The following is a 17,546-nucleotide window of genomic DNA, read 5'->3' as shown; positions in this document are numbered from 1 at the left end:
CAGTGGAATGTCCTCCCACTGATATACTGGGTTTCATTTCAAGGCACTGAAGCATTGTGTTCAGAGACTCTGATGAGAGGAAGTGAAAGCCAGTCCCTTCTTGTGTTTGCTGCAGTGCTTTGTGGCTCCTGAATGGTTCCAAACTATCTTCCTTCAGGAAGCAGGTGTTACTGCTTACGTTTGTTGTCTTGACAACCCTAAAATCATCACTTTTTATTGATGCACTGTTTGGAAGATAAAGAATATATAAAAAAAAAAGGCTGATGTACTCGTGACAGATTCATTTTTTATGCAACAACCAAATCACAGTGTTGGTTCTGTGGTTTCCAGATGAGGTACCAGTGGAACCAGCCAGGATGTGAAACTATATGTGACCATTTGCACCTTTGAGAGCAAGTGTTAGCTAGTATGAGCCTCGATGCAAAATAAGTTTATTGCTGTCCTTGTCTTTAAAAATACTTTTCAAGCACTGTTTAATTACATTAAGATAAACGACGATTCTAAAGAGTTTAGATGTGTATGTTTTTTAATATTTGCATCACGCTGTGTGACGACGGTGAGAGGAGCTGTCCTCGTTGATTGCACACGTTACTACACTCTCAACACTTTCTGTTGCATTGCACCAGGACATGCTGAAGAACACTCCGAGGTCCCACATCGACCGGCTCCCCCTGCAGCTGGCTCTCACCGAGCTGGAGACCCTGGCCGAGAAGCTCAACGAGCAGAAGCGCGTGGCCGATCAGGAGGCCGAGATCCAGCAGCTGGCTCACAATGTGGGGGACCGCGTTCTCAACAAGGTGAAACACCACGCGCTGAAATAGTCGCTGGTTAAACTGACGAGCTACTGTTTTGTGGAGTGAGAATATAGTCAGTCCACTCTCACTATTTCCTCTTGATGTCAGCAGGAAGTACATTTAGTCTCCTACATTAAAGTTCATCCTCTGGGGAGCACGAGTTGTTCATAAAGTGTGTATTTTAAATACATTGCTTGTGTTAAATTGAACTGTTTTGGCTTGACAGGTGAGTAAAGGTCACCAAACTCCTTAGGAATCAGCTCCTGGTCCATTTCATACGTCTTCATGAATCAACACCTGCACACTTTTGTGTTTTATTCTGTCAGCTCATAGTTCAGGATTTACTGTAGTTGGGTTGGAGAAGCTTTGCTATTTAGCTCATTTTCATTCCAGACAATTACTGATTTATATACAGAGCTTAACAAAGTTATTAGACCACCACCCAGTGTCAGGTTTATGCCACAGCTGTCCTAAATTAAAAGCATCATTTGGGGAGTTTCTCTTGTGATTTAAAAAGAGTAAACACAAATGTTCAACAATAAATGGCTTCATCCAACCACTAGCCATGAGTGAAACAAAAGTTTTTCTCTTATCATTCAGATTCTCTGAAAAATGACCAAAAAAACACAAATTCTGCCAGGATATGTAAACTTCAGCACAGCTCTATGTACATGTACAGTGCTTAACAAATCGACAGGTGGTCTCATAAATCTGTTAAACATTCTATATGTACTGTACTTCCTGTGAGAGTGTTCTGCAACCAGCCACCTGCTTTGTGTTTCCAGCTGCTGAACTCGGAGCAGAGGCAGCTGATTCAGTGTGAAGTCCTCACCGAGATCGTTTACGGCGATAAAGGTCAAGTTCTTAAGTCAAAGGAGCGAAAAGTCTTCCTTCTCAACGACACCCTGATTTGTGCCAACGTCAACCTGAAGTAAGTTCCCCGATCTTCTAAACAATGTTTGTGCTTCGTGTTATCTCCAGTACAGTTTGTTGTACTGGATTCTACGTTTAGATGTTTCGGATGGGAGCTGCCATTAAAAGTCGTTTCACTTTGAGAGATGAAAATGTGGAGAGAAGTCGGCCAGATCACTGCTATGACAAAGACAGAATCAGAGTCAGAATGAACTTTATTGGCCGAGTTTGTACATTCACACAAGAAGTTTGACTCCAGTGAATCTTAGCTGTCTGTATAAGAAATAGAAGAAATGAACTAGAACAATAAAATAAAAGTAAGAGCAGTAAACAGCAGCATTTACAACACGTGTGCAAAGAAGCAGGGTTACTGGGGTAGGTGTGGTAACCTTTAAAAGCTAGACAGGAAGCTGCCCTCGCACTGGAACACAGTTTTTTCAGGTACTTGGTCGGTCGGTTGTTCGGAGGTTAGTCAGACCAGGACTTGTCAGGATAGTTCTTTGTTGTCTGACCCTGTTGTTGATGCTGAACAAAACTCTTCAGGTGCTTTAATCTGCTGGTGTTTCAGCTGATGACACATGTAGCTGCCGTCGAAGTCAGCGATGCAATTTAAGTTCATTTAATTGTTTTTGAGTTAAAAACGGGAATAATTTAGTTGTTTCATATAAATACGCCAAAAAGATTAAGAACCGCACAATAGTGAATATTGTTTAAAACCTTTCTGTGGAACAAATGTTGTTACCTCGTTGGGGTCAGGTCGTTTATTTTAGACGTGGATCAGCACGACTGCTAATGTTATGAATGCATGAGAGGACTGAAGAAGACTGAATGTTTCCTTTTGGAAGTTTATTCGGCCAACGAGGTGTAAAACTTGTGCCCATTTTCACAGTGTACTGTTGTTTGTGTTTATTACGCATTTCTTTAATTGCCATTTTCTAAATTTGTGCTCAAATTCATGTATTTATTTATTCAGTTCTCACAGCATTGACATCAGCCTTTTTGCCATGACGTCAGGATAAAATGTCTGTATGAAGCAGAACACCTTGTCATCCGTGGTTAAACTGGAGGGGAGCTGCAGAACTCGTGCACAGACTTGACTGCCTCGTTGTAAACGTTTCTAACTTGTGTGTCCACCAGGGGTCCCCCTGACATCAACAGCCTGGTTCCTGTCGGTCCCAAGTACACGGTTAAGTGGTGCATCCCTCTGCTGCAGACTCAGGTGGTGGAGGTGGGACAGGACAGTCTGCAGAGCAAGAACAGCGTCGTCATCGGCAGACGCCACAGCTCCACCTCCAGCACCTCGGGTACGTCCATGCTTCGAGGCAGCAGGTACAGAATACATCCAGTCAATACTGTCCAGCAAACCTACGTGGAACCACTGAGCCATATCGATCATGAGAGTGTTCACGGTGACTGTCAGCACATTTTTTTACATATTGCCTTGAGGCCTGGTAAGTGTTTGGACCGACACTTACATCAAGGCTAAATGCAAACTGATGAAAAAGTAATCTTAAGCTATTCGGAAATAGTGACTTCACTGAATTTTGTATTAAATTAGTGTATATTCACATGTGATGTATAGCTGGAGGAGCAAGTCCAATAGAGAAAGAAAACCCTAAAAAACTCTAATCAATATCTGGTATGAGCAAGCTTTGCCACTTTCACACAGCATCAGTGTGGCTAACCGGCTCTACAGTACCTGCTACAAACCCTGCCCACCACATTACATTTCCTCTACATATACAAGAAGTCAGGCGTTTTGGTGCAGATTTCACTTGCTGTAATTTCACCAGTTTCTCTCAGAGAATCAACCAAAGTGACTTCCGGGTTGGTTGGTGTCAACACCATTTTGATGCAAACTTTTCGAAATTGCGACTTTTTCTCAAACTGGAAGTTGCAAATCAAATGTATAATGTCCCGTATTAGTCATGCTTCATAAGAAGCCCGAACACATCTACGTGACAATACCGAGTCACAGTCAGGAAGCCTGACAGGAAGTTACAGGTACTTTACTTTTATGATCTCTGCCCAGCAGGTTGACCAGACCCACCTCACATTTGGTCAGACAACACCTTCACAGTTATATGTTGTGAAGTGTGTCGTGAATTTCAATGTTTCAATCTGAACAAACAAACGGTTGCAACTCTGCAGATCTTTGCCAAACTTCCCTTGTGCTTAAGCTGTCCTGTTCTGAATCCGTGCACTGGTTGTTACAGAGTCATGGTCATAGTTATGGTGCCATCTACTGGCAGCAAGAAGTTAATTTTTAACACACTACTCCTAACAGGATAACTGATTCCACCTGAACTCTGGTCAGCTGAGTTGCAAGACCTTGATGGTGCTCAATATAGAAGCATCTCAGTTTTCATCTAAAATGGTTGCCATGGTAACACGGTATTTTAAGAGAGAGTAAGCCATTTGTCAGGGAATAATGGGCCCTGGGCACAACAACACTGTGACAAAATGGCTTAGCAGCTTCAAAATTTTAAGAAAGTTACCCATTGTGCTACATTTTACTGACAGTACTTGTATGATGTTCGATAGTCACATGTACCAAGACTTTGGAAAAAGCCATGTAGAAGCATGTCCTAAATCCAGCAGGAAGTTGGTTCACATTTATACAGCGCTAGTTCACCACAAAGGTCCTACAAAGCATTTTACTTCATATTTCTCATTCACTCACACTCCCCCGACATGGAAAAGAACTCAGTGACAAAAGGCCGACAGAAACGAGCGCTGGCTTCTGGCCACGTCCTACATGTGGTGAGTCACACCACTCCCATGTTAACTTCATCTCTCAGCCCTGGAGGTCGCCTTCATGTTGGAGAATTCCAAGTCGAGAAACGCACGAATTAGAGTCACCAACCAAAAGACATGTTAATTCATGTCTGATTTGGTCATCAGTTTTAGTCCACTATGTCAATTATTTTCTGCTTCCATCCATCCATTATCTATACACCGCTTAATCCTCACTAGGGTCATGGGGGGCTGGAGTCTATCCCAGCCGACTTACGGCAAAGGCAGGGGACACCTGGACAGGTCGCCAGTCTATCACACTTAGAGACAGACAACCAAGCACACTCACATTCACACCTACGGACAATTTAGAACCACCAATTAACCTCAACATGTTTTTGGACCATGTGGGAGGAAGCTGGAGAACCTGGAGAGAACCCACGCTGCACGGGGAGAACATGGAGACTCCACGCAGAAAGATTCCGGTGCCCCCACCGGGACGCGAACCGACTGCGAACTTCTTGCTGCGAGGCAACAGTGCGACCAACTGCGCCACCCTGCAGCCCTATTTCCTGCTTTCTTAACTGAAATGATTTGTACCGACTCTACATAATACAACGGTATCCAGGGCAATAGCCATAGACATACGTTTCTATCAAATTATGAGCTCAGTGTAATGACTAGTACCGTCAGAACATCACACTATCCATTTGTCCCTCTCCATCTCTTTAAGAAACTGATAAAATCAGATAAGATTTGTCAAAGCTGGGTGCTAGTTTGGTATGAAGTTGAGATTTATTGCTAAATATATGATGTTTAGATGTGAAGCTGACATAGAGGCTCAATGGGACTGCCTGCGTTCCAGGTAAAGTGTTCCTGGGTCCACCCAGACTGTACCAGGAGCTGGAGGAGCTGCAGCATGACCTGGCTGTGGTGGAGGACGTATCGCTGCTGGTGGGCACGCTCAGCGGAACCTACCAGGTAGAAATGTTTATTATTCTCAGTCAGTAGGAGCTGTCGGTTCCGGTCAGAAAGCAGTGACCTCACTCCCACTATGGGGATGAACAGAATGTCTAAATAACCTTCACATGGTTTGATAATGCGTCGACTGTTGTTGCTTCTTTACAGCAGCAGTGAGTCTGAAGTCTTAAGAGAAGTCGTATCACTGCACGTTTCAAACCACTTTTTTTGTTTTGTAGTTCTGTAACCTCATGTTTTGTCACTGTTCTCTTTCTATGTGGATGTTATGTCTGTCTCATCTACTTCCCCTTTTCTTTGGTCTTCCTGCGGTGAAGCATTTTGTAACTTCCAGTCTTAAACAAAACTGTTCATACACTTGTAAAGAGTTTTCAATGACTCCTATAACTCTGAATTTTCTATTAAGGAATCACTGAAACACATGCATCTTTTCCCCAAAACGAAATCAGTCATGCATTTAGTTCTTTCAAGATTTATAGTAGGTCTTCTGGAAATATGATAAAATCGACTGGGTCAAAAATATGCGTACAGCTATGCTCATATTTGCATTAATGTCCCATTTCTTTACCATTTCTGATGTGTTTGGGGTCATTATCTTGTTGGAACACAAAACTGTGTCCAAGACCCGACTTTCTGGTGAAGGATTTTAGGTTTCCCTAAAGAATGTGAAAGTAATCCTAACTTCTTCATAATTTAATTTACTTTGTGCGAAACACTAGTTCCACTGACACCAAACCAGCCCCGGAGCATGATGCTGCCACCACCATGCTCAGTCGTAGATTTGGTGTTCTTGGAATTAAGGGTGTCACCTTTTCTCTTCCAAACATATTTCTGGTGACTTTGGCCAAATAGCTTAATTTGTTTCATTTGATCACAAGACTTTCCTCCAGAAGGCCTTTTCTTTGTCCATGTGATCAGCAGCAAGCTTCAGTCGAGCCTTAAGGTGCTGCTTCTGGACAACGAGCTTCCTTCTTGTACAGAAGCATACCAGCCAACTACTGAAATACCGTCCAAGTTGTCCTAAACCGCAGTTGTCCTTTGATGTGTGACTACGTTTAAAGCTATAAATTGTGATGCTCAAAGGGGAGAGAAACTGACATGTAGTTCTTTTTCACTTTTGTGTCTCCATGTCAGAATCTGAACACCACAGTGTCTCAGGACTGGTGTCTGGCTCTGCAGAGGCTCATCCGTCTGAAGGAGGAGGAGATCCAGAATGCCAACAAATGTCGCCTACGTCTGTCTGTTCCAACCAAACCTGACAAGTGAGGACCCTGATGTTCAGTCGTAGTCAGCTTTTACTAGGTAACGGTGTGTGAAAGTGTTCTAAATGTTCACGTCGCTTTGTTTGAAAGATCCGGCCGTCCAGTGAGCATCATGGTGGTCTTCAACACTCCCAGCCCCGTCAGTAAGATCTCCTGGGTGAACCGGCTTCACCTCGCCAAGATAGCTCAAAGTAAGTCCAGCTCTGTGTGGGTAGACATGAACAGTGGCTTAGAGTAGCTACAGGCTGTGATCCAACCCCTCAGATGTTCAGATAACATCCAATGCGGTCTGGTTTCGGAGTTGGGGTTAGTGCTTGATGGGCACCGATCTTCAGGCCGGTGGTGCTCGTCAAAGGAACAACCACAGGAGGTTCAGGATGCAAGGATCCATCATGTTCAATCATTTAAACAACACAAAGCTGTCATTAGTTTTTAAGAACTCTTGCAAAGTTTTTGTTGAGGAATGGTACAGCTTTTACATTCGGTTATTTCTCACACTTCTTTGTTCAGGAAAGGAAAACCTTTTGGGGTGGGAAGGTGCTGAGGAAGTTGGGAAGACAAAAGCTCCATTTCATTGCCCCCTGCTGACCTGCAGACTTCCTGTTTTGTCCTCCAGAACACACACACTGAAGGTGAGATGCGTCTTTATGTGTCTTTTCTACTTCTAATATTTGTCGTTTTTACAGTGTGTGAATTGTTTCAGTTCTTAATCAAGATATTTACTCACTTATGCAGCTTTCACTTGTTCATTTGTTTAGATATTAATTTAAATAATTAGTCATTTCAGCATTTTTCATACCTTTCACAGATAGCAGCAGCATTCAATATCCTCTGTAGAAACATGCGTTGGTATGACCCAGCTGTAAACGAACCGTCTCCTTCTGTTTGTCTAGTTGGACGCAGCTCTTCACAGTCCGTCTCAGTCCAGCCTCCTTGGTTTCTGCACTGCCAGTACATCGTTACCACAGGGCTACCTCTGGGTTAGTACAGCTGGCTTTTCCCCTGCTCAGAAACGTTGACATTGTTTCAGCGTTTCATGTATTCATCAGATATGTGAGTGGCTTGTTGGTGCTTCCTGTCATGTTGCATGTTGTCATATATACGTGCGCAACAAAAAAAAACCTGTAAAGAGAATTAAAAATTTAATTCGGTGACAGAGAAACAACAGAGAAGATAGCATTCTAGAAGGGATTTGACCGGACTGTTGGCCTCCACCAACATGGGATCAAGATGAGAGAGAAACAAGGACATTGAAATGGTTCGCGGTTCTACAAAGCACTTTACAAGCTTGAAAGGATGAGTTATCAAAAAATATTAAAAGCAATAGCTTTCCTGTTTGACGGCGAATTGTTGAAATTCCGATGTCCACCATTTCCACACCCTGAAAATTTTGCAAAGGGTTTTGATAACTTTCTTCCTGTTGTACGTGCTGGCTTTCTTCAAAATGGTTGACTTCCTGTTGGGTTTAGGGTATGACGTCCACTGGCTTTTTTGTGCGTCCTGACATGATACATATGACTACCAGATTTCATAGGTATACTCGAAATGTACATCCTAGTGAAATGTTGTTAGACATCACTTCCTGTCTGATGGTGAGTAGTCGAACTTCCATGGACCGCCATTTCCACACCCTCAGACTTCTGTGGAGCATTTTGATAGCTTTTAATCACCAAGTCCTTTTGTACATGCTGGCCAAATTTGATTTCTGTTGGACTTTCCCGCCTAGGAGGAGATAGATTTTGAAAATGCCTGAAAATGAGCAAAAATCACGCTGTTTTTTCAAAATGGCCGACTTCCTGTTGGGTTCAGGGTCTGGGTTCCTGGGGCTTTTTTGTGCGTCCTGACGTGATACATATGCTACCAAATTTCCTAGATCTAGGCGAAACATACTTTCGGTGGTTGAAATTTTCTAGGGGCCACCATGGAGCCATTTTGCCATTCACATGCTCAAGTCCCTTCAGTTCTTGAGCATGTTTAGGCCCCCAAAAATGCATTTGTATCATTGGGAAAATTATTTTAAGAATCAGAAGGATTCCAGTAGGTTTCTTGCATTTTCAGTGCTCACATTCTAATAAAAAATTCTACAAACAAGATCTTTATCTATCTGTCGTTTCCATCCATCCTGCAATGAATCAAATCACCTTATTTGCTCCTTTGATGTCAGGTCGCTGGCCAAGGAGGTAACTCCAGCCTAGGCCAAGTAGAGATCTTCTCCCTGAATCGATCCACGCCTCGCTTGGTCAAGACCGTCCCCCTAAGGGCCCCTGTCCTGTCTCTGGAGTACGTGAAGGAGCCTTGTTCCAGTGCAGAGGAAAAGGAGGCTGACAAGGCCCAGAGTGCCGCCAAGATCGGAAACATCATCTGTGCTGGTTTGCAGGACGGCAGGTCAGCTATTGTTCTTTAATGAGCTTCAGAGCTTTAATGCACAGACGTGAGGGTGATGTGTGACGTCCTCATTCTCAAGAAAATTTTCTTTTAGGTTTTTCTTTCATTTAATGTGTATTATTGGACTTCACGGCTCCTTGTATTTCCAGCATCCATGTGTACGGCAGCATAGACACAGCTGTTCAGTGCCTGCTGACCCTGGTGACCCCTGACGGCTGTCCGGTCCACTGCCTCAAACACTCGCTGTCTTACCTCTTTGCCGGACTGGCCAATGGCAAAGTAGCTGTGTACCACAAAAAGACTGGAGGTGAGTGCTCGTCGAAGAACACCGACCACGCTGACTACTGCTGCAGTAGCTGCTTGAGCAAGGAGTTCAGAGTAGGTGCTAAACCACTGACTTGTTCCCCTCAGAGAGGCTCTGGGATGTGGACTCGTGCCGGTTGGTGTCTGTGGGCTCGGAGCCAGTCTCCTGTCTGCTGACACTTGAAGACACCGTCTGGGCCAGCTGTGCCAACCAAGTCACTGTCATCCAAGGAGCCAACCTCCAGACACAGGTGTGCAGTTTTATCAGCAACAGGTGCACAACCAGAGGAATAGATAGTTTATCCTGTCATGCCTTTATTTGACAGCAACAGGAGAGCGAGAACGGAAATGTGGAGAAGAAAAATCAGGGAATGGGCTTGCAGCAAACTGTCAGGTCATCCAGGAAGTCTCTCCCCAGAAACTTCCCGGGGTTATGCTCCCAAACAGCTACTCGATCTGCTCCATACTGAAGAGGTTCAATTAGTCTTCATGAAGAAGTGTTGCATCAAATAGTTCCAGACTGTTTAGCATCGACACTAAAAAGGAGCTGGGAAAATACTGATTCCACTGGATTAAGTCAGCGTCAAATGATCCTCAGTAAAAATGTACTATTGCCAGTCACTTACAGTAGAGTCTCCTCTGTTAAGACTAGTTCTCTCCACCTGTAGCCTCCTCTCTGAAGCCTCACCGCTTCTTCCACCAGCTTGTAGGCCCCAGCGCTAAACTAAGCTGTCGGACCGTATTAACCCTGTCTGGGTCATAGAGGCAGTTATAGGTGGGTTACCTCTGAAGGACGTTTGACTGTTTCACATGTAATCCACAGACAGAGCAGCGAGCAGATCTGGTATGCTGCACTACACTGGTTTGAAATCAAATTAACATGCATCGCCATGTGCCAGAAAGTCACTGCTGTTGGCTTCCAGCTCAGCACTGCTGTCCTAGTTTTTTTCCGCAGAAGCTGAAAATGAATTTAGCTTGGCTAAAAATGTATTGAAATGATTTAATTAAGCCAAATATTTTATGCTGTGTCCCAGTATTGATCAGCTCAGTGTAGATTCCTTTCCCTGGTACTTTGTCATAACCTTGATATGGAGTTTCCTCTTCTGTCTGCATCACAGTGAAGGGATATTTGAACAGCATTCAGTCTGCTGTCAGCTGTTTCCGCACATTTTTGTTTCTCTGAAAGACGTGTCGGGAATTAGGGTTGCATGGGAGGCACACCAAGTCTCAAGGTCCTGGACTACTGTGAGAGCTTGACTGACAGAAAGGTGTCTCTGGAGCTAACAGGCTGCCAGAGGCGCTGTGACTGCTCTCTCTACATCTGCACACCATTGATGCAGCTCAGTCTCTGTGGGAAAGGCTTGAAAATTACACAGAGGATCGTGTTATTTTATGCACTCACTGAGGTATGTGTTCGCTCTTGTGCCTTTGTTGAACATCTGGCCTCTTTTCTACCGTTAGATGTATGAACATGCTAAATTATGAGCGTGCCCTTCAAACCGACAAGGTGTTGAGTGAATTAATGTGAAGAAAAGAAGAATAAAACACGTGGCAGAGTGAGTGAGAACGTACTGTGCAGGCTGTGGTAAGCCCACTGCAGTGTTTCAGCATCACACTGGTACTTTGCTGATGTTGTTTTTAGCAGTTTTCAAAGACATTTTCAGCTTGAAGCATGCTGTAAACTGAGCAATTATGGTGAGTGCACGACCACTTGTACGTGTTGAGACTTCATGATGCAGATCACAGAGCCGCACGGACGAAATGATTGGTAGGGTTATCCAGGTATGATGGAACACTATGGCTACACATAAAGAGTATATTGATATATTTATTTACTGTGCTACCTGTATACTCCCCATTTTTGCACATTTGTCAGACGTAAATGTTTCAGATCATCCAACTAATTTCAATATAAGACAAAGGTAACCCAAGAAAACACTGAATGCAGTTTTTGAATGATGGTTTTGTTTATATGCTGTCCAGCCCCACTTTGCCCTGTGTTTAAAAGTAATCACTCCCATAGCTACCACTCTGCTAAATGACCAAACTCAAATTCCAGTTGGGTTCAGTTTCACCAGCAGCACCCACGTATGATCACTGCCAAGCTTGTTGAATCTAAACATGACTAAATAGAACCTGTCTGGCATTTTGACGCAGCTAAAGGGTATCAAGAAGTAACACATGATGCCACGTTTTCAGGAGATTCAAGAATAGATGATCAACATAGAACCACAGTGAGACACATAATCGACTAATGGAGGAAACATGGAACAAACCTTCCCAAGAGATCGGCCGACCAACAGTTCTCCAAGAGGACATCGACATCTCATCCAAAAGAACCCAGTTGAACATCAGAATAACTGCAGGCCTCACTTGCCTCAGTTAAGGTCAGTGATTGTACAATAAGGAAGACACGGGGCAGAAATGGATCCATGGGAGGGTTACAAGACGTAAACCACTCCTGACCAAACAGAACATAAAGTCTTGTCTGGCAAAAAAGATGAGCCCCAAGACTTCTGGGAGAACATCCTGTGGACTGATGAGTCAAAGGTGGAGCTTTCTAAAGACATGAGTCCTGTTACATCTGGCGTGAAGCTAATACTGCATTCCACAAGAAGACCATGATGCCATCAGTGAAACATGGTGGTAGTGGATGGTTTCAGGACCTGTCATAATGAATGGAGCCAGAAAAATCCTCCTGGAGAAGATCCACCCATCAGTCCAATGACCCAAAGCACTCAAGCAGCTCCACCTCTGAGTGGCTCAAAAAGAGCAAAAATTAAGGTTTGAATCCAACTGAGATGTAGCAAGACCCTAGAAGGGCAGTTCATGCTCAAAAACCACCTAATGTGGCCGTACTAAAACTAGACTGGGCCAAAATTCCTCCGTGGTGATGAAAAACACGGATCACAAGCAAACATTTCACTGCAGTTGTTGCTGCCAAAGGTGGACCAACCAGTTATTAGGTTTAGGGGGCAATCACCTTTTCGGCAATTAGGTTTTTCATCAATAAAACATTGTTTAAAAACTGCATTTTCTGTTTTGTGGTAATATTCAAGAAATACAAATATTAGTTTGATGATCTGTAACATTCAAGTGTGAGAAATGTGCAAAAATAGAAGATCTGTAGGAGGCACAGCACTGTTAAAGAGATGCAACTTGAAGTTTATCTGTGTTATTTGTCGATATTAAACAGACTTTATTAGTGGTTTAGCGTTACTCAAAAGATTTCTACAAACGGTTTTATTATTGTGCTACAAAAGTTGTTCTTTAACCCTGAGAGAAGTCAGGCGAGCCACAAATAGAAGCCGACTGTAAGCAAAAGCAAATCAGCTGCACATTTTTCCTTCTGATGAATTGGAGCGTTTCTACAATCTGACGTTTCATTTTCACAAGACATCCAAGGTAACACCGAGGGCAAACCTGTGGGGGTGTGTAGACCAAGTGAGGTCTCTATCGTGTGCCTAATGTATGTGGATAACAGCAAACACAAAAACAGGAGCACAGAACAGATCTTCACTCGCTCAAATAAAACTGCTCCTTTCTTGTAAAGATAAAAGGTGTGCACAGAAAAGTGTTTAGGTCTCTCATACTGCAAAACATATGACTTCATAACACCCTCAGACATATTCTACCTGCTGATCCTCTGTGTCTGTCTGTGCTGCAGAGCTTTGAAGCCCACTCGGACCGAGGCTGCAGCGTCAGCCACATGGTGCGTTCGGGCGGAGGAGTCTGGATGGCCTTCACACGGGGCTCCTCCATTCATCTCTTCCACACGGAGACACTGGAAGCTCTGCAGGAAGTCAACATCTCGACCCGCACCGCACATCTGTCGCCAGGCAAGACGACACCCGGCATGAAACGAAGCGCGCAGCTGCTGATTTTAGTCTTTCGTTGGAGCATTTCTTTTCCAGGAAAGTCTCGCTGTAGGGCGACTGAACGCCATGTTCAGTTAGAAGCCTTCTGTCAGAACTTTAGCAGGGTAGCAGATGGAGAACAGACAGAATACGTAAGAGAGCAGTGAACGCTTTGGAGGTCGGTGAGTGCAGATCAGAGACACCTGCAGAGAGAATAAACTGTGGAAGAGAGAAGACATGAAGTTAGTTATAGGTAAGGATGGAGCCCAGTGCATCATGGGAGTCCTCCATTCATCTAAACCTACAGCACCTGAGGGACGACTTAACTGTAAGTTTTAACCCTAATCCTAAAAGTAGAGAGGAGGTCTACCACCTGAACCCAAACTGGGAGCTGATTCCACTGCAGAGGAGCCTCGTTCTACACTGTTGCCCATAAAGTTGGAATAAAATCTAATTTTTGTTCCTCTTTTTTTAATGAAACGATTGTGACAATTCAATTAATTCTCGATAGATCAAGATACATATCACAGTAAAAATTAAACCACAATTAACTTTTGCAGACTGTCTATCCAGGCTTATTGAACAATAGGATTCAGGGTTTTGTTTCCATTTTTCAACCTTTGTCAATTTAACTGGAAACACATATTCGAGGGGGTTTCATGCATTATAATGTCCAATATTACTTTCAAATGTCACTAATATTGAGTCCGGCCACCCCTGACACAGACAATGCATTAAGACATGGTGGCATTCTGTCCACCAGCTTGTTGATGGTGTCAGTGGGCAGGACGTCCCACTCTTCAGTCAGAACTGGTTTCAATTGGGTAGCTGGGACTCAGTATCATTGCACCTGGTCAGAAGTGATTACTGATGTGTGTAAATACAAATAAGAAGAGGAATGAAAAATACTACAACTTTATGGGCAGCAGTCTACTTCTGGAAACTCTGGGGACCACCAATAAACCTGCAGCCTGAGAGTGAAGGGCTCTGTTCGGATGATACGGTGCAATGAAGTCTTTAAGATAAGATGGTCATTAAGGGTTTTATATGTGTGAGAAGCAGGGTCTTAAATTCTATCCTGGATTTTATAAAGAGCCAATGAAGAGAAGCTGATGTAGTGGCTGCAGCATTTTGTATCAGCTTGAGGTTTTTAAGAGAATTATTGTGACGTCATGATAATAAGGAATTACAATAGTGTAGTTTTTAAGCAGGTGTTCCTGATTCTGATGATATTGTCTGTTTTCCAGGTCAGGTTTGTGTCTCCAGTTTGCTGATCTGCCAGGGCCTGCTGTGGGTGGGTACCAGCCAGGGCGTTATCCTCACTTTCCCCGTGCCCACCCTGGAAGGCATCCCCAAGATCACAGGTCGGTACCAGTGACAGCGTCTGCTCACCTCCTGACCGCTGCATGTTCTATGTGGGAGTGAATGTGCTCAAAGGCTTCAAGGCCTCACCTGTTTTTATTATGAACACATGCCAAAAGCAACCTCAAGCTAAATTTGAAAGCTGATTGCTAAATAAGAATCATTGGGTAACTGTAGAGTTCATAATGTCAGCAGTCAGTTATTCATTTCTATAATTGATCGATAACTCAACTGTCAAAATAAAAAAATGGTTGTAGCTCTACTTCCAAACATCTGCTAGTTAATCAGAGAGTGTCGGAAAAAATATTAATATGGAGATATAATATAGATATAATAATCTATGTCGCAGTTTGCACTAAGCACAACTATGTTGTGGACATTTATCCTGTTTTTCCTGAAACAGATCATTTACAGTTGAAACCAGAAGTTTTACTTACACTGTATTAACCACACTGTCACTGTCTGACATTAGATCAGACTTAACGTTTCCTTTTAGGTCAGTTAGGATTACCTAAATTATCTCTATTTCCTAAACAACAGAATAATGAGAGAGATTTTTTAGAGAATTTTTTTTATGACTGTCTTCAAAGTCAGAAGTTTCCATCCATCTCCTCAGTATTTGGTAGCGTTGCCTTTAAACTGCATGACTTGGGTCAAACGTTCTGAGTTTCCTTCCACAAGCTTCTCACTATAGTTTGATGAGTTCTGGCCCGTTCCTCCTGACAGAACTGGTGGAACATGAGTTCTCTTCCTGATATCTTGGCTGGTTTCTTTAGATTTTCCATGCTGTCACAAAAGGAAGCAGTGTGTTTGAGGTGTACCTCCAATTAACTCAAATGTTGTCAATTAACCAATCAAAAGCTTCCAAAGCCATGACATCATCATCTGGGCTTTCCCAAATAGTTTGAAGGCATCTTCGTAAGTAGAAAGTAATAAAAAATTCTCTCTCTCATTATTCTGGCGTTTAGCAAATCCTAAGTGACCTAAAACAGGAAGAGTTTAGTCTGATTTCATGTCAGACAGTTAGAAAAAAAGGTTTTATATCTTTTTATACAGTGGATGTAAACTTCTGGTTTCAGCTGTACTTCCTCCTGTCTGTTGCTGTGGGAGATTCGGTGGATTCATGAAGAACTGTTTTGCCCCTCAGGTAAAGGGATGACGTCTCTGAATGCTCACTGTGGTCCGGTGGACTTCCTGGTGTCGGCCTCCAGCACTCTGGCCTCTGATTTGCTTCGGCGGAATTCCATCCTCAACGGCAGGGAGGAGGGCGCTGACAGAGGAACGGTGCTGGATGATGTCAGAGGAGATGAAGAAGGGCGGAGGTTGGAGAGGAGCATCTGTCTGCGGGACTCTGAAGCTCCTCCATCCGTGGAGGAGAAGCCCAGAGGACTGCTGCTGCAGTACCGCCTCCACTCTACCTGCAAGCTGCCTGGGAAGCTGCTGACAGCGCAGCCAGAACTCGCGCACCTGAAAGCTCCTAATGAGTCCCTGGAGCACAGCCTGGAGGACGGCTCCATCTACGAAGTGAGCGAGGACCCCGACGTGTGGGTGAGGGGGCGACCGGTGGACCGGGGGAAGGAAGGGGAGGCGAGGCGCAGTAAAGTGACCTCGACAGCTATATTCTCCGGTGGACGAGGATACCGCAGGATAGGACAGCCGGCCTCGACAGACACCTGCTCGGACGCCACTGGAAACACTCTGCTGGTGTGGCAGCTCCCTCTGACGCTCAGCCAATGACAGAGAAGGTTTAGACGAGTCAAGGACAGCCATAGTTCTTCTGGTTTTTCGCTTTATTTCGGTGGCGTGATGTTGAACACCGTAAACAAGCTGACATAAAGGTAACATTACCTGAGAGGCCCACCAACAGAGTCAGCAGCTACCTCCAGTAACGTTAAACATCAGGAAGACCAACGCTCTTCAGCTCTTTGTACAGATGTTTCCACACATAATGACTTGTACCTGTACCAAGTTTTTACATTGCATGCCAGACTGTGAAGGCTCGAAAGCTTTTTAACCTGTGTTACCGTAGAAACATGGCATGTATTATTATTATTATTACAATATGCAGTTGTGAACAAAGGTGTACATACACTAGTATAGACCATGATTATCATTGTAGTCTTGAATTTCCAATCACTCCTATAACTCTTCGTTTTCTGTGACAGAATGACTGAAGTGCATTTTATTTCTTTCATAAATTTATTTTATGGTTTTCTGGAAATATGACAAACTTTGCTGGGTCAAACGTATACACACAGCAATGCTAATATGTGGTGAAGTGTCCCGTGGATATTTTCACCGTGATTGAGGCACTTTTGTTTGCTGTCCACAAGCGTTTGGCCACTCCTCCTGACATAACTGTAGCAGTTCAACTACATTTGGTGTCTTTCCGACTCGTTTCTTCAGCACAGTCCACGAGTTGGCAATGGGCTTTAAGTCAGAACTTTGGGGAGACCAGTCTAGAACCTTAATTCCAACCTCATTTATTCATGTCTTTACCACTTTAATGTGTGTTTGGGGTCTCTGTCTTGTTGGAACACACAACTGCTTTCAAGATCCAACCTTCTGGCTGATGGTTTTAGGTTTTCCTTCGTTATTACATTTACTTTGTGTAAAACTACAGTTCCATTGGCACCAAAACAGCCCCAGAGCATGATGTTGCCACCACCATGCTTGACGGTAGGTTTGATGTTTTTGGAATTAAAGGCCTCACACTTCCTTCTTCATCCGCCTCTCAGCTCATGTTGATGTAAAACCCTGTGAACACTCACAGCTGTGATCCAGCAGCTTCTCAGAGCTGCTTTCTGCTGATTCCTGGTTGACTCTTGACCGTCCTGACCAATCGTCTCTCAGCAGCAGGTGGTAGTTTGTGTTTTCTTCCTGATCGTGACACAGTTGTTTGCACAGATGATTTTGTGATCTGTCGCTGCTTTGAAATGGCTCCAAGTGATCACGTG

General features: G+C 43.8%; 1 protein-coding gene across 1 annotated transcript in view; it reads left to right on the top strand.

The window, feature by feature from the left end:
* LOC103363401 (rho guanine nucleotide exchange factor 10-like protein) overlaps positions 1-16,722 on the top strand; it is a 36,940-nt gene extending 20,218 nt beyond the window's left edge. Inside the window, exons 14-27 of the mRNA XM_008290156.1 lie at positions 623-797; positions 1,580-1,725; positions 2,844-3,010; positions 5,308-5,423; positions 6,555-6,682; positions 6,773-6,873; positions 7,193-7,314; positions 7,576-7,662; positions 8,847-9,067; positions 9,217-9,374; positions 9,479-9,621; positions 13,038-13,209; positions 14,475-14,591; positions 15,737-16,722. Coding sequence (XP_008288378.1) covers positions 623-797; positions 1,580-1,725; positions 2,844-3,010; positions 5,308-5,423; positions 6,555-6,682; positions 6,773-6,873; positions 7,193-7,314; positions 7,576-7,662; positions 8,847-9,067; positions 9,217-9,374; positions 9,479-9,621; positions 13,038-13,209; positions 14,475-14,591; positions 15,737-16,326 — 2,443 coding nt within the window. The 3' untranslated portion in view covers positions 16,327-16,722. The remainder of the gene's footprint in view (positions 1-622; positions 798-1,579; positions 1,726-2,843; positions 3,011-5,307; positions 5,424-6,554; positions 6,683-6,772; positions 6,874-7,192; positions 7,315-7,575; positions 7,663-8,846; positions 9,068-9,216; positions 9,375-9,478; positions 9,622-13,037; positions 13,210-14,474; positions 14,592-15,736) is intronic.
* Positions 16,723-17,546: the final 824 nt, after the last annotated feature.

Source organism: Stegastes partitus, unplaced genomic scaffold, assembly GCF_000690725.1.
Source record: "Stegastes partitus isolate 25-593 unplaced genomic scaffold, Stegastes_partitus-1.0.2 Scaffold658, whole genome shotgun sequence".
Taxonomy (NCBI): Eukaryota; Metazoa; Chordata; class Actinopteri; family Pomacentridae; genus Stegastes; species Stegastes partitus.
Note: the sequence above shows the minus strand (reverse complement) of the source record. Positions and strands in the feature narration are given on the sequence as shown.